The sequence below is a fragment of the Ctenopharyngodon idella genome, chromosome 19 (assembly GCF_019924925.1).
Source record: "Ctenopharyngodon idella isolate HZGC_01 chromosome 19, HZGC01, whole genome shotgun sequence".
NCBI classification, from domain to species: Eukaryota; Metazoa; Chordata; class Actinopteri; order Cypriniformes; family Xenocyprididae; genus Ctenopharyngodon; species Ctenopharyngodon idella.
The window spans coordinates 11,275,457-11,297,490 of NC_067238.1; the positions used below are offsets into that span (position 1 = coordinate 11,275,457).

Genomic DNA, 22,034 nt, shown 5'->3' on the forward strand with positions numbered 1-22,034 from the left:
TGTACAGTCCCAGCAGCCCTAGGATTTTTTTTACTGTTTGTATCACTCTGCTTGTCTTTTTTTCAGGATGGAAGCGAAGTGAGGGACAGGTTTTTGAAAATCAGAGCATCTGTGTTTTCTCTTGGTTCGTGATCGCTCACAGTTTCTTGCTAGTAAGGAAATGGAGCTGAAGCTGTGACACTTTAGAGCGCAGATGGGAAAATCTCTGCCGCTCTGCTCCACTCATACACTGTTCTAGACTGGCTTTTGGTATGTATGTGCATTGTTTGGTGGTCTTTGGCTCATAAAAAATAGCAAGTTGTTGGTTTAGTGATTAATGGAATCATTTCCATTGCTGTGTCTAAATTACCAAAAAGTTTGTAGTCAATGCTCTGTTTATTACTGAAAGCATACTGTAATGTTCAAAAGTTTGGAGCCAGTAAGTTTGTTCTTTGTTGAAAGAAACTGATACTTTTATTCACCAAAGATGCATTACATTTATCTAAAGTGACAGTAAAGTCATTCATGTTTCAAAAGATTTATATTTCAAATAAATGCTGTTTTTTTTAACATTCTATTTATCAAAGAATCCTAAAAAAAGATCACAGTTTACACAAAAATATTAAAGGGATAGTTCACCCAAAAACTAAAATTCTGTCACCATTTACTCACCCTAAAGTTGTTCCAAACCTTTATGAATTTCTTTCTTCTGCTGAACACAAAAGAGAGATTTTGATGAATATGGGTAACCAAACAGTTGACAGGCCCTATTGACTTTCACCATATTTTTTTTTTTCCATACTATGGAAGTCAGTGGGGCCAATTAACTGTTTGGTTACCATTATTATTTAAAATATCTTCTTTTGTGTTCAGCAGAAGAAAGAAACTCATACAGGTTTGGAACATCTTGGTGGTGAGTAAATGATGACAGAATTTTAGTTTTTGGGAGAACTATCCCTTTAAAGTAGCACAACTCTTTTGATCTAATAAATGCAGCCCTAGTGAGCATAAGAGACTTTTTTCAAAAACATTAAAAATATGTCTTACTGCAAACTTTTGAACCACAGTGTACACATTAAACTAAATTAAAAACAAAATATTAAATCAAGTATCTTCACTTTTCTGAGCCGTATTTGCTAGCTTTTTATCCAAGGTGATTTTTCGTGGATGTATGAAGTGAACATAATCTAGTCCAATGCACTCCTCGTTTTTAGTTTGAACAGTTAATCTGTTTTATTTCAGACCTAACTAACGTTTTTTGTTAAATGTTTTACTTAAAATGTTTCCTGTCTGCCTTTGAAATAAATGCTTGGTTTAGTATTTTGGGTAACAGGGTCCAATTCTCACTATTAACTAGTTGCTTATTAGCATGTATACTAGGATATTGGCTGTTTATTAGTACTTATAAACAGTGTTGGGTAGGTTACAAATTGTAATCGGTTACTGATTCCAAATTACTTGACAAAAACTGGAGTTAATAACGTAATCCATTACATTACACATTTAAGGTAATATAATCTGACTACTTTTGGATTACTTTTAGATTACTTTTCACCTAACTCATTTATAACATTGATTTGAATAGGATAATCTTGTACCATATTGATATAAAAATACGAAGAAAAAGAAAATATATTCCATTTTTTGATATCAACAACATGAAGTACATTAAATATAAAATTACACCAGGGTTTCCCAAACTGAGGTTTGTGATGGAGGTGCAGGGGTTCGTGAGTTTTATGAAAAGATTTTAAGTAATTAAATCATAAAAATGTAAAATAAATCATAAAATGTATTATTATTTACTTCCTTTTATTGACCTAACTTAACTTAAAATCTCAGGGGGTACTTTAAGTTTATATTTTAGCTATTTAAATAATTTTCTGTGTTCGTCAGGAGCTGATTAGATATGCAAAGTTCAGAAAACACTGTACGATTTCTGTAAATCCACCGATCAAATGTGTGGGTCTCAGTTTTCAGTGATCGTCACATGACTAGTGGCTGGTCTGTGTGTGCAATTCCACAAACCTGGAAGACCTTCTTAAAGTATATAAGCAGTACACTTTTATAGAAAGGAAAATTTAAAAGTAGTAGTAGGGAGAATCGATGAATTATGAATAATTTACTGCCATTGTGAGAATAACAAGTAATCATGTAATCAATAAAAAAGTAACTGTAGTCTGATTACGTAATCCAGATTATATGTATATATAAAGCCATTTGTACATCTTTAAGAGTGGCTTAGAAGTCAAAGCGCTTTTGTGTGCCAGTGTTCACTGATATTATTCATTGTGTAAGAGACATATCCCAATGCACTGGCATCATATTGCCTCTTAACAAAACCTCCGAACTTTTTATGCTTTGGTGTTTTAACCACTCGAACAAAACGCCATCCTAGAACTTGTCCCACACCTGAACCTGTTTTTCACATTTTTCATCTGTTCACGCATGTGTGAGCGTGTGATTCCGTGTTTTCGTGTGATTATTTTTGTGTGCGGCTCTGTGACGCATTTGGTTTGGGCCAGCGGCTGCAGGACTGTTTGAGTCATCTGGCTGTGTGAGAGCGCGTTTGTGTGTGTGAAGCTACGAGCACTTCTGGCAGGTTCACTACCATGAAGCTCCCACAGTGACAAGACTGACCCTACCATTGCCTCCAGCAACACAGGGAGTCATTGTCATGCCCTAAATACAAACATTCACTCTCACGTCACTGCAGATCGCAATGCTCATACCCCAATGTCCTAAAGTGTGTTGCCTTCAGACTGCGGTATGATACTTGAGAACAATGCTGTCTTCTCCAGAACTTGTGTTTTCCACAATCTGAGATAACCAATACCAGCTTTTGAAGACCTCACATGTATGCAACACGGCGTCTCGGCTACTTCTATACTAGTGTGAGGGGTAACATTCACTTCAGGCCAAGTGACTTAAAGGAACTCATTCTGATTCAGTCACAATCAACATTCAAGTAATTGAATCACTCAGGAATAAAATTCTTTAGTAACATATGTAACATAGCCTAAAAAGAGAAAGTGAACATTTTAGATTTTATTTTATTTCAACGCTTTGATCACCTTTTTGCTGTTTTGCAGTCTGTAGTCCTGTGTGGTATGTGACAGGATTTTTTTAAAAGTACAAATATTCAGCATATGCATTTTTATTTTCTATTTTTGCCTGAAGAATAATAATAAGAAATATTATTATAGAATTATTGTTAGGCATTGTCTTCTTTTTAATAGGCCTAATAACAATAATAATTAAAAAGGTCATATTTCACCCTCAAATAAAAGATACAGTTTGTGATATAATAATGTAATTATTTTCATGAGACACCGCTTACCCCCAATTATCATGTTTTTATTCCCATTCTTCCCAATAGTAGTTCTCATATGATGTTCATTAATATAATAGGCAAATGTATTTTTACCAATTCTCAACTAGTGTAAATTACAGTAATATTTAAACGAAATTGTTCAAATTAAATGATTTAAGACAAATACTACAATTTTGTATAAATACTTTACAATTAAAAAAAAAAAAAATCGTTACATTTTCCTAATTAAAATGCGACTGTTAGCATTACAGGATAGGAAAAAATGTAAATACATGAAAATATTGCCATAATACCAATATAAATGGTCCTTTAATGAAAAGCAAAATATCTAATATCATTTCTTTTGGTTTTGGACTCAAAATTGACCCGGACATGTTCACCTTAAAAAAGAGAAATCAATAAAGAACCATTATTGTCATGGGATGCTGCGGTTACCATAGAAACCAACGGCACAACACTTTATATATATATATATATATATATATACATTTCTGTCACGCAAATGGAAGAGCTAAACTCTATAGTTTAACTGTCATTTTGTTCTTCGTTTCTCGAAAAGAAAAGTTAAAATCCATCCCGTTTTAGAGGTTCATGAATTCTCTCGCGCTAGAATCTCGTGAGCGCGTGCCAATCTGCGAACGAGCGTCAGTTGATTTTCCCTAAAAACCCAAAACGCGTAGAAAAGACATTCTCAGCCAATAACGCGTGCCAGCGATTGGCAGATCATTTCCAACATTTAGCAAATGAAACCACGTGCAAACATCTCGCTCCAATCGATGTAAACTGAGCGAAGCGGACCTTTGTGGGAGCAATTGCATTTCAGTGGCGCGGAGGTAGATCTCTATTAGTGAGTGTGGAGCCCATTGAATTTGTGTTGAAAGCGGAATAATACGGTCATTTAAATAGTAGAGAAACGGATATTGTCGGGCGCGTCTAATTAATCAGCCGTTTTATGTTTATTTGGCAACATACGGATTAGACTGTGCATAGTCAATAGCGTTTTATATGAAAAAGAACCTATTTTTACCTGGATGCACGAAGTATTATGCGTTTTCTTTTCTCGTTGGACTGTAAATTACGCATGGTCGATATTTTTGCTAATATCTGGAGACGTCCACATATTCCTTTCACGTTTTTATGACTTGTGACTCAATGAAAACTATATTTTGAAACTGACATTTTTTTGTAGAACATCCAGGACGAGTGGAGGTTTTATTCGCCTTTAAATAAGATACTCTCCCATCGCCAATGCTACAAAACTGCGTCTTTTTCTACGAACCAAGAGCTGTTAAGAAACGCAAGACCCCATCTCTGTGAATACTGCGCGTGCTGCATCATCTCATTCAATTTGCTGTCAGCCAAGAGAGGGGCAACAATAACTTTCAACGGTTATTGTATCACATTTCTTGCAGTCTCCGCATCATTTTCCACAGATTGGAAGCGGGCAGCTGTTGCAACAAACGCATACACACGCAGGTAAGACGTGCCTTCATTTTGTTCCCATCTGATGCTGTTACTGCTGCAACGTGCGCGAGGATCGCATACACATAGGTCGCGCGCTCATTACAGTCCTTTCTTTGCGTTTTTTGCTTGATTTCGGTTTATGAACACATCTGTTATGAGCTAAACATTGAATATTCATAACGAATGTAAGACCAGGGATGGATACATGTCATGGGGATTGGTGTCGCACAGCGTGTGTCGTCCGCCACTGGAATTTTAATTTCCTCCCTGAGATCTGCCATGATGCTGCTGTGTGTATAGCTTGCTATAGTCTGTTTGCGTGTGTGGGTCAGGTTTTGCCTATATTGTGAATTAAATAATGTCTAAATGAATATATAAAATGTGTCTTAAAGCGTTAAGTTTAGGGGTAGGGGTTGAAAATGTAATTATCACAGTATAGAACAATAGAAGTCAATGAAAAGTCCTCACTGTGATAGAAAAACAAACATGTTTTTTTTTTTTTAACGGCTTGTGTCACTTATAATCATGGCGCATTGTCAACACACGCATTCAAGTGTCGCAAAATGCACATAATTAAGCAAATCCTTCAATGTTTCACTTGACAAATTACACTTACGTGTCTTTGTTCGTATCGCTTCATCTGTAAATGACAACACAAAGCTTCTTTTTTTTTTGTACCACGACTTGTTGCTGACTAACAGTCTTTAAAATCCTGAAAACCACTTTCATTTTATCTTGTAAGGCCTACTGTCCTCTTTCTGCCCTTCATCTCTTCATTCCCATTTTGGTGTGTGCTCGCTCATAAAATGGTAATGGGCTGCATATTGGCCTGACATCTGTCATCTGCACCTGTTTGTGGATGGGACGGATGCCTCCCATCCTCCTGAGTCAGAGAAACAGGGTTGATGATGATCAGGAGGATGAAGGGGTGGGGAATGGAGAGAAAGAGGCAGATGAATGGAGATGTGCATTGCACTCGCTTGAGTCGCTTATAGGAAGAAGTATGTAGGATATTTACCGCAAAGGGAGGATGAAACGAACAAACTAAGCGAGGTGATCCATCTGCCCATCTCTGTGTCACATCCCTCTATCTCACTCACTGCAGCAGAGCTATTCTAAGAGAACACTTTCGACCCACGCACTGTCAAATAGATCGAGAAAAATAAAGAGTGTATGAGGGAGAAGGAAGGACGAGAGGCGTGTAGTGTGGCATGCTCAGGCCGTCTTTAGAGAGTTAGTGTGCATGTGTGTTATGTGCAGATGCTGTAGTGCACATCTGTGAGGCACCGCTTTCACGAGCCCGTGTTTCCAGGATCCTGTCTCTCCGCTTCACATCATTAGCCACACAAGGCGTTGCCGATGGCAACTCCGGAAAAGAGGCAACTTGGTGAGCATAAAGCACACTGTAAAACGAAAGGGCATAAGATGCACTTGTGAGGGGCTGTTTAAAGGTGCGTAGCCTTGTGTGTTTTGCCCTTTTTACCTCATTCCCTCTTCCATAAGGGTCCTTGCTCCTAAAAACCCTTCCTCCCCCATCCCTGCATCCTTCCTGTCTTCTCTTCTCCTCTCAATAGGGTCTCTCTCTGCCCTGCCAACCCCCCACTCCGCACACATCTGTGGCTGTGTCACCCCCCGCTTCCTCTCTCGCTTCGTCCAAAGCTGCATCTCTTTGAACGTATTAAGCTTTCAGTATGTTCCCACAAGCCTTTTTAAGTGGCGTTTATACTGTTACTTGCTTATTTACACTCGGTGCCTGTCACTGAGGGTTTAAGATTCGCTGTATTGCATCAGCTATGCTAACATGTGCATGTTATTCACTACCGTAACGTGTGACTCAGTATGTGAGAAAGCTGAGGTCGCACTACTATATGCACAAAATATGGTGTGCATATTGCATACACTTTGCACCTTGTTGATCGTGGAGGATGATGTGATTCACAGCCATATGATTGTGGATGATTTTGTTGTAGGGAAACAACACAAATGTAATTGAAACTGAATGCACAGTTCTTTATATTATTGTTAAGAATTCCAAATAGTTTGTTGATTGCAGTCATTGTCTGGTTGAATGTGTATATATGTTATATGTCTGTGTCTGTATGAAAAATGAAATCTTATATCTTGGTGTGAGTAATTTTATATCACTATTAAGGTGTATATATATAGTTATTTTATTGCACAATGCAGCTATTTGTAATAGGAAATCCAAGAAAAAAATGGTATAAATGGTAATGGTAAATGGTAAAAACATATAGAGGTGTTCAATTTTAGATAATTCAGTGAATTACATTTTTAAAATTAAAAAGTTACTTAATTTGATTTATTTTCTTTCTTTCTTTTTTTTAGAATTTAATAGACACAAAACAAAAAATAAAATCGGTAACACTTTATTTTAGGGTCTTTTAACTAGTTGCTTATTAGCATGCATATTAATAGAATATTGGCTATTTATTAGTACTTATTAATGTCTCATTCTACATGACCTTATTCTACATTCTTAATCCTACCCAATACCTAAACTTAACTACCTTACTAACTATTAATAAGCAGTAAATTAGGAGTTTATTGAGGGAAAAGTCGTAGTTATTAGTTTGTGTTCCCTATACTGAAGTGTTACCATAAAATCTTATATCTCAAAAGAGAGGGAGTTGTAGTTCAGCTTTGCACTCAGAAATACTGATAAGAAGTAGAGGTTATGAAAACTTGTTTTGAATTTGAAATCATTTAATGCGTTGTTGGTCACTTCTTAATAAGGGTATTTTGTCAAAATTTGTTTAGATGTTGTGAAAAATGTTAATGACATAATCGATGCATGCACATTGATATGTATTGCATTTATTTGCCTACAAGTTGGGTTATCTAGCACTGTGATGTTTCTAATATATCATGATGGACATATGAGCTCATTACAAATCAGGGATTTCAAACATTCTTAACTTCCTTCTGTCTTTCAGTGAAAATCCAAGACTAACAAAGGAAAACAGAAGCCAAGACGAAGAGCCATCAGCCTGGATGAAAACGGCTGGAGTCCCAGCCAGGAATAGGAAGTCTTCATCTTTTCTAAAGCAGATGAACTATCACTGTTTTTGTGAGCCAGGGGCTTTTTGAAAGGATGTTGATTTGCACAGATTGAAGATTTTCTCCTTGACTTTTTGCTACCTAAACCAGTGCCAAACACTAACCGTGCCAACCAGAAGCAAGAAATTATTTCACCAGTACATCTGCATTTTTGTTAAGCCATTTAACCACAATTTACACCAACATTAATTCTCAGTTTTTACCTTATTTCCATCAGTCTTTTTTACTACTGAATAGCATGTAATAGTTTCCAAGGTGGAAAGTTTCTATCGTTTAGTTTGTCACAAACAACAAGCAGTTTTTGCTCCCCAAAATAGGGAGAACAGTGCATTATTGGTTAAACATGCTTTATGTAAGAGTGGCCGTTACGAATGCATTAGCCTGAGAGAGTTCGGCTCCTGATCGATTGATCGATGGATGGACGGGCTTATGGATGGCTGGCACAAGCCTCATTAAACTTTCCAAAGTGAGCTGCTGCTAATTCTGTTGATTAGTCGTCCGTTCCTCTCACTAAGGCCCGTTTAACTCTTCCTATCCATCAGATCTTTTTAGTCATCCATCTCGTTTGCTCCTCCCACCTCTACGGACTCTGCACATTTTGAGCAGAACCCTCAGGAGTCCCTGAAGGGTTTAGATACTGAAGCCATACGTCTCATAGCCATACTAACGTCAAGATCCCTGCGAGCATTGAGAGGATTCGGTTTGGTCATTCTAGAACAGCAGATGCATGGGTATATTCAGGAATATTTTTAGAGGTCCATATGTTCGAAGGTGGTCCAGGTTTGACGTTCCGTAATCTGCCATATTCACCAGCGAGCCATTGACGCGTTTACTGTGTTGACAGTGGGACGACGTTTAAAGTTGTCCCACTACTTGAAAAGACGCTCTTTAACACTTAGGATAGGTCTTTTGGTGCGTTTGCTCGACGGTCTCCACGTGTTCCACATTGACGGATGAATCCCGACCTGTTCATGCCTGTTCAGTGGGCTCAACCATGCTGTCCTGCCAGAACTGGGCCCAAGCCCCCATTTGTTTTATTCTGTTGGGTTGAGCTAAATCCAGAGCAGAGACACTCACGGAAGAGGGTCCAACACACATAGACCCTCAACCTTTACCTAGACTCAGTCCACCCTTCCATTTTCTTTCTTCCTTTCCTGAACACTTCTTCCTTTCTGGCCTGACTTGTGCAGTCAAACCAGGAACTAATATATACCTGCTGCTTGTTACACTTCGCGAGTGCCCTAACCGACCTACACTCTTCCAAAGCCTTCGTAATGAGCCTTTGTCCCATGGTGCCGCCTTTAGAGAAAAGATCAGCTCTTCCCCATTTCTGAACTCTTGAAAGTTGCTCTTTCATCACTTCGTCCTACCTTTTATCTCTAGCCTCAATGACTTCCTTCTGAAACTCGAAAAGATGAGGTACTTAGTATTTTTCTTGAGAACTGACACTGTTAGCCTGATTATTTGGACCGCACAGCAGAACCTCAATGACCTTTAAAGGTATTCTTGTGAGTCTTGCAAGATATTCTCATTGACGATTAAAGCCTAAAGAGCCAACCAACTGAGATTTGTTTACAAGACGACATCAGTTCCTGAAGCTGACGATGACAGTTGTTTACAAATCACACCGAATAGCTAAGTAGTATTATCTGTTTCTTTCTAAATCTACGGTTGGTTAGTGAGTCGACAACTGAAGTGCCAACCAGAATAGAGAGCATTTGGTGAAACATAGTTTACACTCGAACAGAAATGTTTACATCTTGCCCATAAGGTGAACTCAGATTGAGTCTTGAATGAGTTGTTAGTGCCATAGATCAGTTCAGTTACACAAAACAAAACCACCTTTAAAAAGAAGCTGTTCCCATGACTTTGACATGACACTTTAAAAAAAGTTTACATTGTTTACAGAACTAAATTGCTTGCTACAAAAGTCAAATACTTTTTCATTTTACATTTGAGTCATTGCCATATTTCTAAAGCTGTTGTTTTATAGAATTGTCTCATTGAGAAAATTCCAAATATTTGATTTTGTGCCAAATCAAAATTTTTCAAGCATTCCAACTCTCACCCATTAAGCATAAAACTTGTACATAGATTTACCTCATTCTTGTTAATAATTTCCTCAGAAATATGTTTACACCCTAAATGCGAGTCTCATGCTTTTTTCTTTAACCTGAACTCCCACACTTGGATGTGTATTTTGCATATTAAATAATTTGCATACTAGTGTATGCACATGTGAAAGAGAGATTAACTTGTCTACGTCTTATATATTGCCACACTGACTTGCAACTTTTGATAGACGTCAGCTTTTTGTAGGCCTCAGAAGTCTTTTGTACAAAGGCTTCACATTTTTTCATCTTTGATTAAAAAAAAAAACATCCCCTATATCAAGATGCCACCCGCTGCCATCTTGCTTTTCTTTCTGTTCTGCCCTGTGGTCTCCACAGTGACTATTACCTCGGAACGCTCCTCAGTGAATGGGGGGCCGGTGTTGCTTCTGTTGCGAGGACGCGGCCGCAAGGTCCCTCAGCCCGACATGCGGGACAAAGAGGCCGCTGCCATGGCGGCAGAGCCAGAGGCAGCCGAAATCCCTCCGAAACCCTTGCCGCAGATTATGCTACCCCGCAATGTGACGGCCGATGCCCTGAAGCCTCCGCTGGGAGCTGCACAGGTGGCGCCGCCTCCTCGGCGACTCGTGGACGTGGACGTGTGTCAGGGCTACTACGACGTGATGGGACAGTTTGACAACACTTTCAACTGCACCAAGGGCACCTACATATACTGCTGCGGCACCTGCCATTATCGCTTCTGCTGTGAGCACCAGCGCAGCCGTCTAGACCAAGACTCCTGCACTAATTACCGCTCACCCGAATGGGCCGTCACGACTGGACCCATCACCCAGCCCCCGGTCCGACACGACCCAGATTTCGACCCGCTGCAGCAACAGAACAACAGCACGGCTTACGTCATTGGGGGAGTCATCTCTTTTACCATGGCTGTGGCCATTGGGATTAAAGTGGCCTTCCATAAACTTTCTCGACGACCGAGGAATAGAGACATCAACATGCCTAGGTGAGTGAAAGGCCTTTTATGACCGCACTCACAAAGTGGATGGAGACAATGCTGTGCACATCTGAGTCTGCATCAGTGACTGCCACATGAAGAGATCCGTAGTGATTTTGATGTCAGACTCTTTCAGCTTTTGCCTTTTGATTTCATCATACACTCATCTTTCATTTTTACTGTTTATCTCTCTCTCTTCAGAGCGCTGGTGGACATTCTGCGTCACCAGTCTAGTCCGGTCCAGCAAGGAGAGAGGAACAACAGCACGGTCCTAACAACCGCCACATCCAGCGAGGGCACACTGGGGCGGCCATTGAAAAACTTCTACACTCCCGTCCTCCAGAGCAAAGATAACCGGAGTGAGTCAATCTCACTCACACATAAGAGTTATAGATCGAATAACAGCAAAATAGTAAGCAAAGGAAATAATGGATGTAGTCACAAGGAATTGAAACTTGGAGGGGAATGAGTACATATATGGCGCTTTTCCACTGCTTGGTACTACTCGGTTCGGCTCGGCTCAGCTCAGCTCGCTTTACTTTCGGTTTGCTTTTCCATTGCAGTTAGAACCGCTTCAAAGTGGGTGGGATTATAGACTGATCGTTATAGTTGCACCAACTCTACTGCCGTGGATCCGCTCCTCGTCTACCAACGAGTCTGCACCTGGTCTACTGACCACGATACAGCCATTTCTTTTTTCAAGTTGCATGCGACAGTCATTTTAAGCAAGTCGTTTCATGAACAAATGATACTGTGGTGGCTTACTGACTGTTTAAATCTAGCGGGTTTGGTGTCTCGTGTTTTAAATCCAGTGACGATTCTCTCTGACCAATCAGTGATCTGCAGTGTTTACATGTCACATTTAGGATCAGTACGGCTCGCTTGGAACCTCAACCGAGGTGGTACTATTTAAGTGAGCTGTACCGTTCTGTACCGAGCCGTCCCATGCAGGGGAAAAACGGCAAAAAGTGAGCCGTATCGAGCCATACCGAACTGTACCGTGCAGTGGAAAAGCGCCAATAAAGAAATAGGGGCTTGAATTGTGGAATCAACAGCTCAGAAATGAAGTCTGGAGGCATGATTTAGTCGACAGATCGACAAGCCTGAGTGTATGAGGTAATGTAGAACAGAGGATGTGTCAGAAATGAGTCACATTAATTCTGCTTCAGAGACAAAAGATTGCTATGTAACCACATGCAACTAGAGCAGCAAGTAAAGGAATTAAAGGATCAACCAACATCCATAACAGGGATACTTAAAGAGTTAGTTCACCCAAAAATTCTGTCATTAATTACTCACCCTCATGTCGTTCCAAACTCATAAGACCTTCGTTCATCTTTGTAACACAAATTAAGATATTTTTGATGAAATCCATGTGCTATCTGGCCTCTGATAGACTGCAACATAATTACCACTTTCAAGGCCCAGAAAGGTAGTAAAGACATCATTAAAATAGTTCATGTGACTGCAGTGGTTCAACCTTAATGTTATGAAGCGACGAGAATACTTTTTGTGCGCAAAAAAACAAAACAAACAAAAATAATGACTTGATTCAACAATTTCTACTCTTCTATGTTAGTCTCCTATGCAGTTGACATAGTAAACACAGTGCAGCGTTTTTAGGTTCTACATCAGAGTCGGCCAATAATGAGTCGGCGTTCTGACGTAGAACCCGGAAGCGCTGAACTGTGTTTACAACATCAACTGCATAGGAGACTGACATGGAAGAGAATAATTTTGCGCACAATAATTATTCTCATTGCTTCATAACATTAAGGTTGAACCACTGTAGTCACATAGACTATTTTACTGATGTCTTTACTACTTTTCTGGGCCTTGAAAGTGGTAATTATGTTGCAGTCTATCAGAGGCCGGAAAGCTCACAGATTTCATCAAAAATATCTTACTTTGTGATCCGAAGATGAACGAAGTGGAGCGATATTAGGGTGAGTAATTAATGACAGAATTTTCATTTTTAGGTGAACTAAGCCTTTAATGTATGCAGCTTGGGGGCCACTTTTAGAAAGTCAGGGAGTAATCAGGGGCCAGTGAATAAAATGTCTGGTAAAATGTGGTATTAGCTGTGATACTTGATTTTCAACTTGTTTAAAGAGTGTAGTGCAGTCTTTTGCAGTTAGTTAATATATTCCAGAACAGTGTAGTTAAAGTAAATGTAAACTTATTCAAGATAAAATGTTATTTACACTACATTTCAAAATATGTTTTGAAAGAAAAAATTATGCTCACTAAGGCTGCATTTATTTGATCAGAAATACAGTTATATGTTACATAATATTGACATTTAAAATAACTTTGTTCTATTTTTAATATATTTTAAAATGTAATTTATTCCTGTAATGGCAATGTTGAATTTTCATCCAAACTTCAGTGTCACATGATATCAATGTTGAAAACAGCTGCTTAATTTTTTTTGTGCAAACGGTGATAGATTTTTTGAGGTTTTTTTTTTTTTTTTTAAATGAATAGAAACTTTAAAAGAACAGGATTTATTTGAAATAGAATAAATAGAAATGTGTTAATAAAAAATAAAAAAATCTTACTGACCTCAAACTTTTGAATGGAAGTGTGTATATATAAATGCATTCATAAAATTCAAATTTCAATTGTTTGAATTTTTTAATTCATATGCAAGAAAAAAAATCTTTATATTTAATCTCAAGGATGTAAGCAAATATTTAAAACTGGTGAGACCAAAGGTAAAATTTAACCGTCATTAAAAAAAAAAAAAAAATGTTATATATATATATATATATATATATATATATATATATAAAATTCATATTATGGGGATGCAACCCTCATTGTGCCTGTGGTGGTTAGCCATGATTTAAGAAATGGTGCTCTTGAATTGTCTGTTTTCACTCTCAGATTTTCAATGTTTGGCTGCATTTGCTAAATGGAACACATCCAATTTGAATGTGCCACAGGTGGTCTTTCCAAATAGTGGTGAAAGTATTTCAGTGGCACCAATCAGTTGTTAGAATATTTGCATATCATTTTTTTCACCATCATTGAAAAAGAAGTACGACTGCACTGCAAGTAAGTGATGTGGTACAGCATGACAAAACTGTTTCAGACTGCTTTATCCATTATTACAGGAGTATTACATGTCACACTGTGTTTTTCACTTGCAGTGCTGATAGACATTCGGGAAATTCTCAAAATTGCGGTGGCAGATCAACCAAAAACCATGTTTCTATGTTGAGATATTAAATGTGCATAGAGGCCTCACATGTATTTTATGAATTGGGAGTGGGTCAGTGTTTACTCTGCTCTCTTGCAGCTGGGAAACACAGTTTTGGACAGACTGGGTCCAGTCCTAAACACACAACTACTATCGGTAAGCCAAGGAGCTTAGGCAGAGTGTGCAAATGTGTCGCTTGTGTGAGAGCCCCAGTAAAAAAGCTTCAGATTTGTCTGTGTGTATTTGTCACTGCCTTTGCTTCGGCTTGGTCTTGTTGGTTCGAGTGTGTTTGCTCGTGCCCTCCCACTCTCTGTCGCTACCCTGAGCTATTTTCTTGTTGTTTGTCCTGCACCCAGCACTGTTTGCACCAGTCAGCAAAGCTTCAGTAACTATGTTGGCATGCATAGTAGCAGAATGCCAAAAAATCATGAAGAGAAAAAGTGTCTTTTCTTCATGTTTATGTATAATATTATATTCATTTTTATTTATCTATATGAATATGATATTTAACCAATAGGGAGAAAAAAATCCTGATGCTGTGGATTGCAACTTTTGTGCCCAGGTTCTCACAGTGGAAAACCTAAAATAAATAAATAAATAAATCTATCTATCTCTTCCTTCCTTCCTTCCTTCCTGACTGAATGTAAAACCAAATAAGGAATTTTGTTTATCAACACTTTTTGCATTTAACTTCAACTTCATGAGTCAAAATAGCACATATTGCATATGCCATGATGAATTGGGGTTAGTGATTAAAGAACCAGACTCTAACTGCAAGGTACTTAAGTTCAAATCTCAGCAAGGATGATCTATGAACTGGAGTGTTGCTGAGTTCCCATGTGACCACTGTGCCCTTGACTACATTTAATCTGCAGTGCTTAACACAAGGTTGCTCCAGGGGGACGTTCCCTGTAGTAGGTGTACGGCAAATTACTTTAAATAAAAAGTGTCTGTGGAACAAATTACTACATGAATAAAGATATTATCATTACATGAGGATAAATTAAATTTAGAGGGAAAGTGATGTGATGAACAGTAGTCTAGTCAAACAAATGTTCCAATTCCATTGCATTGTAAGTAAATCTTAGACATCTGTCATTTAGAGAATCGGGACGAAGCTTCAGTGTTCCAGTCACCCACATTTAATTAGATCCATATTCTACTTTCGGCTCAGATAGATATGCTTTGAACACATAAGTTGTCGGTATTTGTCTTATTCTCCTTTGTTGTCCACTCTTAGAGCGAGTTCCACGCATGAACAACACCCAGCTGGCCTCGACAGGAACACTGCTGTCCAGCAAGCACAACAATTCTGGTTTTCACCCCTCCTTCTCTCACTCCTTCCACAACCTTGCCCAGCTACCTCCATCATACGAGACCGTCATGAAACCAGAGCTCAACCGCTACAGCTCCCTCAAGAGACTAGGTGAGTGTGTGTCTGAAAAAGACAGTGTGTAATTTCAGAGCTGCTACTACTCAGAGGGTCTCTTTGAGGGAGTGTAGCAAGAGGTCAACTGCTGCTGTTTTAGGATGGATGCTCTGTGGCATTGGATAGTTTTTGCACATATAATTTTATTATATATTTACAAATCATATTTGGTAAATTGATCATATTCAGTCATATTCAATCACAGTCAAATTCAAATCACCACTTACATATTACAAGAGAGGTTATGTTAAACTGAAATTGCATTAATTCAATTTTATAAACATTGATGGATAATTCAAATGAATTATTTCCATCATTTCTTGCATTTCCTTTCTTTATAAACCCTGTAGTTATACAGATTATTTAGAAATACTTTGATAAATAATCTGATATTGACTAAAGCTTTAAGTATCATGAACTAAAAATACATTTTTACAGCATCTAGGTTAAAATCAATTTGTATATAAACAATTGTTCATTGTTATTAAAATATAAAAATATTGATATTAATATTAAAATATTAATAAAGTATCAAAATATAAAAAATGTGGTAACACTTTACAATAAGGTTCATTAGTTAACATTAGTTAACTACATTAGTTAAAGGATTAGTCCACTTTCAAATAAAAATTTCCTGATAATTTACTCACCCCCATGTCATCCAAGATGTCCATGTCCTTTTTTCTTCAGTCGAAAAAGAAATTAAGGTTTTTGATGAAAACATTCCAGGAGTTTTCTCCTTATAGTGGACTTCAATGGCCTCCAAACGGTTGAAGGTCAAAATTACAGTTTCAGTGCAGCTTCAAAGGGTTTTAAACGATACCAGCGAAAGAATAAGGGTCTTATCTAGCGAAACGATCGGTCATTTTCTTTAAAAAAATTTAAATGTATATGCTTTATAGACACAAATGATCGCAACACAAGTGCTTCCACCAGAACGCGATTCCGTATTCTTCAAAAAGCTTACACTAAATGTCCTACGCCTTCCCTATTCAACTTATGGAACGAACGCAGCGCCAGTTCCGTTTTTTCCGTAAGTTTAATAGGGTGGCGTAGGACATTTATTCACTTATTCCTTTGCTGGTATCGTTTAAAGCCCTTTGAAGCTGCACTGAAACTGTAATTTTGACCTTCAACCCTTTGGAGACCATTGAAGTCCACTATAAGGAGAATAATCCTGGAATGTTTTCATCAAAAACCCTAATTTCTTTTCGACTGAAGAAAGAAATACATAAACATCTTGGATGACATGGAGGTGAGTAAATCAGGAAATTTTTATTTGAAAGTGGACTATTCCTTTAACATGAACTAATAATGAACGGCACATATACAGCATTTATTAATCTTGGTTAATTTCAACATTTAGTAATACATTATTAAAATCTTGTTAACATTAGTTAATGCACTGTAAACATGAACAAACAATAAACAACTGTATTTTCATGAACTAACGTTAACAAAGATTAGTAAATACAGTAACAAATGTATTGCTCATGGTTAGTTCATGTTAGTTAATACATTAATTAATGTTTAACTAATGAACCTTATTGTAAAGTGTTACCAAAAATGTTTTAGTACATGAAGAAATTAGCATTAACCACCATGAATAAATGCTGTAAAAGTATTGTTCATTGTTAGTTCACCATACCTAATGCATGATTTTATGTTAACAAATGTGAAGTGTTTGTGAAGTGTTATCAAAAACACATTTGAATGTTACACCTTCATTAAATGTGCTCAACATCCATCCCAGACCACAGTTCTTTGTTTTAATGCAGTCAAGTGCAAATCTGATCACTATAATGCATATTAATACCAGGTGTAAATGGTCAAAGATATTAATTTTCAGTTTTCCTAACTACAGAAAAAAACCTGGATGAATATTCTGGATATTACACCTCCAAGCGAAGGCCAAACAACGCTCCACCCAGTTTCCACTCCTCCCAGCACCACCTGCCCTGGGGCGGTGACTTCACACTGGGTGCCAGGGGAACCCTACCGCTAAACATGTCCCGTACGCGCATCCATGTGTCCAGTTCCACTTCCACCCCCAACCCCTACCCTTTACCCCAGACGCAGTACAACACCACGTTCGACACGATGAGTAAACCGCCTCGCCGGGTGATGTCCCAAGACCAGCTTCTGGCGCTGGGGGAGGGGAATACTCTCTCACGCCTCTCCAAGAACCAGCAGCATCAGTATTACAAACCCATGACCACCAGCAAGAGCTCCAACACCCAGACTTTGCGCAAGTCTCACGAACGCCTCCTGGTGTCGCCAGACCGCCTGGAGGAGCGAATGATGGCCGATTATGGCGGGATGGTGCCCACCTCATCTCGTCTCACCCATCACCAGAAAGCGCAATCCCAGCAGAACGTGTGCGTGACGCCCTCGCTTGACCGCCATCACATGATCAAAATGAATTCGCACCCTACCTCCGGCCGCGAGCAAGACCACTCGGTCGCCGCAATGTCGTCCGGTCATGGGGCTGGGACTTTGGGATGGGGGGAGGTCCACGGCTCCGGAGGAGGACCTGGAGCGATGGCGCACAGCGCTCGCCGGATGGCCTTCGCCACGAAACGCCAGAACACCATCGAACAGCTGCACTTCCTCCCCGGAGGAGGTGGGGGAGGGGGCGTGGGGGGTGGGGGTGGAGGTCAGGCGCTGAGGACGGGGAGCAAGAACGAAGTAACCGTGTGAGCGCAACAAGAAAGATGATAAGGAGATGATGGATAGATGAGGTGTGATTGCGCAAGCCGGAGGGAGGGAAGACGGTGGAGTGTAAAAAAGGCAGAAGACAGAAATGAAGAACGAAAAAGAGGAAGGAGGTCAGGAATGAGGCCCATTTGAAGAGAATACACAGTGTATCACTATTGAGAGAAAGAGGGATATGAGACTATACCAAGTGATTCTGTAGATCCCTAAATTGCCAAATTCTCAACAAATAGAAACGTGAAGAGGGACTGAGGTTTCCTCTGACCTGTGTGTAGCATATAGTGTTTTGATGGCACCATGGAGATACAAAAGTGGAAAGGTTCATTATTAGAATAGGCCAAGTTTTCTCTAGTTAGCACATTCCAGCTAATGTAAAAGCCAATTGGTTTAGGAGTTAATTTTTGTTTTTCTGAATCCAATTATAGCAGTTGACCTTGCCTCAGAGTTTGCCAATTATTTTTGGTTTCATTCAACGCAAAGTGTCATTCTCAAAGAGGTGTGGGTGTGTGTCACCTTCATCTGTAAAACAAGAGAACAATGAGATACACTGGATAAAACTGACAAGTGTCCAATAGTGTCCTGAATTACCTCATGGAAACTATGATTTGACCGTTCTCAAATCAGATTTGACTTGACTTGGGAATGGATTGTGACTTGGGGAGTATTGTGCGTTTGCCATCAAGTGAAGAAAATGCTGGTAATTCGTCAGAAAGAAGAACTTGGGACTTGAAAAAAAGTCACTCGTTTTGTGACCTGACTCTTTAGTCTGCACTGTTAATATGAGTCCAAATGCCATCAGCCATATTAGAGCTTATTCATATGGAATACAATGGAGGAAAACATTTTCATTGGGAAACGGGTGTTATATTGATGATCAGATATTTTTAGCATCTTATACTCAAGACTGTGAATCAAAGCTGACATGAATACTTGTCGGTTTGGTTTTTTTTGCATTGTGGATAACATTTTGGCTGTTTTATAATATGATCAAAAGACTGTCAGATTGATGGGTAAATCAGGTCATACTATCTGAACTAGATATGTTTGAGTAGACAGATATTTGGAAACTGAAGTCAGCCATTCAAATCTGATAGAAGTCATGCCTCTTTCTTGCATGTTTGACCAGTCAGAGAATAGCTTCGTATGACGGCATCAAACGTTCTGGAGTTACGGTTGTTCTGTTATTAAGTGTTAAGAGCTGAGATTTAGTCATGGGCATGCAGTATGTCAAATAAGACAGCATAGTCTTCACACTTAATTTGCAAATCAAGCTGTTGTATTGAGGGGGGACAGGGGAACGGGTTTACTTATACAATGGACAATTTAATCCAAGGGCTATTCTGAAACTTCTTTATGTGTGTCTGTGCTTCCGTGTTCTTACGGCTTTTTATCTTTTCCCGTGACACGGCTGTGCGGAACATAGAGGCTACATGCCAATGTAAAACAGAAAAATAGAACAAAATCTGCAAAGCTACTTCAACACTCTGTGTCACACTAGGATGCATTATTTAACCGATGAGATAAAATTTAGGAGTAAAAGGTGTCTTGTTTACCTATATTATATTCAAGAAAAATGTCTTTTTTTTTGTTAGCGATTTCTGTGTGTTTTTCAGCTGTCTCCACATCAAATGGACACTGTTGTGGTGGAATGTCTGAGAACGACCTGGCTGAGCAAGATTATTGGGCCATAATATAGTATTTTAGATCACTCTGCAATGTTTAAGCTTTTATTAACTTGTTAATAAAACTGAAGTTAAATATGTTGAAAAAGATAAAAAAAAATTGAATTGAATCCCGAATGTTCAAATATGTACACATGCCAATTTATGTGCATATATATATAAATATATATAGTCATCAATATTATTCATATTCTTGATTATTATCATTGTTTTATTTTTTTTCTCTGTGACTTTAGAAATTGTTTTTATTCCTGTTTTCTGTTTATATTTGAGTTTATAGTGGATTCTAACCTTTGTAACTCAACAAAAAAGCAGATGCAATCATAGTGAAAAGACAAAACGCATGAAGATGTCAAAGCCAGTGTTGATGATGTCATATTGCTGACTTCTGATGTCAAGGTGTGTATGTGTCCAGTTTGTGTGTCTGTATTTGTGTGCTTGTGTGTATTTCAGTGTCTATTTTGGAATGCTTTATCTCGCATTTTATCTGACTTTTGCCTTGTGTGAAGTCAGAGAATGTGCATTTCAGAAAACCCAAAATATTATTTTATTTTTTAAGTGTCTCTTTGAATGCAAAAAATAAACAAATCATAAAAAAATTATTTTCCATTGCTGCATTCACCAAAGTTATGGAAAACAGAATAAACAACCATAATTTATTTATTTTTTTTTTTCCAGTATTTTTTTTCTTTTTTTAGATATAAATGTTTCTTGCCATGAATTACATAAACCATGTTGTAAATTTTATGGGGAAAATGCCAAAATGCCATGCATAAAATATTTACAGCAAAAACTTTAATTATTATTTTTAAATAAAATTCTCGCCATTAAGAAAAAAGTTGTTTTCTGGAGACTGACACTTGTGTTCTTTTTCTCATGAATTATGAAATATGTTGGTTGGTTTTAAATGTTTCTATGTTTTTGAGATATGTTCTAAATCATAATATATTATGTGATGAGTATTTTTAGACATGCATGATCTTGTATTAATTAGACTAATTGTTTGTTTACATTGGGTAAAACAGCCAGTGGTCTTTTAAATAGATTCAACTCAGCTACTTTTGACTGCTATAAGGATTTAGGATTAATTTGGAGTAGAATGGTTTAGGTTAACAATGAAAAAGAAATAATTAATTAACAATAATGTAATTGCTGATGTATTTAAAGTTGTTTCCCCACATATACATACCATAAATCTCAACTTTCCATTCTCTTGCATTTATTATTTTTTGTTTTATTTATTTTATATTTGATGGTCTAAAATTTTGTTTAAACCTAAATATATCTTTTTTGTTTGTTACTGCTATAGTTTTCTATTGCTGTTGTGTAAATTATAACTGTTCTCTGCAAAATAATTTTCTGTTTTCAACTAATGTATTCATTAATCTAAAATGGGACGTTTCAGGTTCTTTAATGGTTCCTAAGGGAGACGGACGAGCCATCACCGGCATTCGCCATTTTGAGGGGCAGGGTGGGCGAAGACCTTATGTTCTGGTAGGGTGGCGGGGGGAGACGGCGGCATGTTGGTAAAATGGCTTCAGAGAGGTGCTGTGCACTGCAATCGTTTCCAAAATATATGTGCTGTATAAAATACTGCGCGCGCTCTCTCTCTGTCGTGCTCTCACAAGGTGAAATAATTGTTCTAATTACTTTGGCTCGCATATGTGTGGAACAGCTGTTCTGACTGGCTATTTTGTATCAGTCAGTGCGCAGTGCGAGAGAGAGAGAGATGAAATGTGGTGTTTTTGAGTCTCGCGCGGCAGCTCGTGAAGTGTGTGCTCTGACAATGTGTTGCTACGTCAGAGAAGTGAAATGTTTAGAACGCGCCATTTGTTTTTGTTTTGTTTTATTTTTGGCGCTGTTTTTCTAACCCGTTAATAAAATTACTAGACTACGAAGGCCGAAAAATACACAATTCATAGTGTTTTGTTAAAATTACACGTCATTACCCTGTCGTCTTACCTCAAATGCATGATAGAATGAACCAATGAGTGAAATAAAAACCCTTTATTTGACCCCACTTCATTACATACTGGTTTCAGTGTGCTAAGCAAGACAATGTCGGACGCTTTAACATGTAAC

General features: G+C 38.2%; 1 protein-coding gene across 2 annotated transcripts; it reads left to right on the forward strand.

The window, feature by feature from the left end:
• The first annotated feature begins 4,085 nt into the window (after nt 1-4,085).
• shisa7b (shisa family member 7) lies at nt 4,086-20,803 on the forward strand. Of its 2 annotated transcripts, XM_051871495.1 has the most exons (6): nt 4,091-4,789; nt 7,732-10,930; nt 11,123-11,280; nt 14,226-14,282; nt 15,367-15,552; nt 17,420-20,803. In XM_051871495.1, the coding sequence occupies exons 2-6, from the start codon at nt 10,251-10,253 to the stop codon at nt 18,253-18,255; spliced, it is 1,917 nt and encodes a 638-aa protein (XP_051727455.1). In that variant the 5' UTR covers nt 4,091-4,789; nt 7,732-10,250; the 3' UTR covers nt 18,256-20,803. The 2 variants fall into 2 exon arrangements, with proteins under 2 accessions (XP_051727456.1, XP_051727455.1); XM_051871496.1 differs by lacking the exon at nt 14,226-14,282 and having other exon boundaries at nt 4,086-4,789.
• The last annotated feature ends 1,231 nt before the right edge of the window (nt 20,804-22,034 follow it).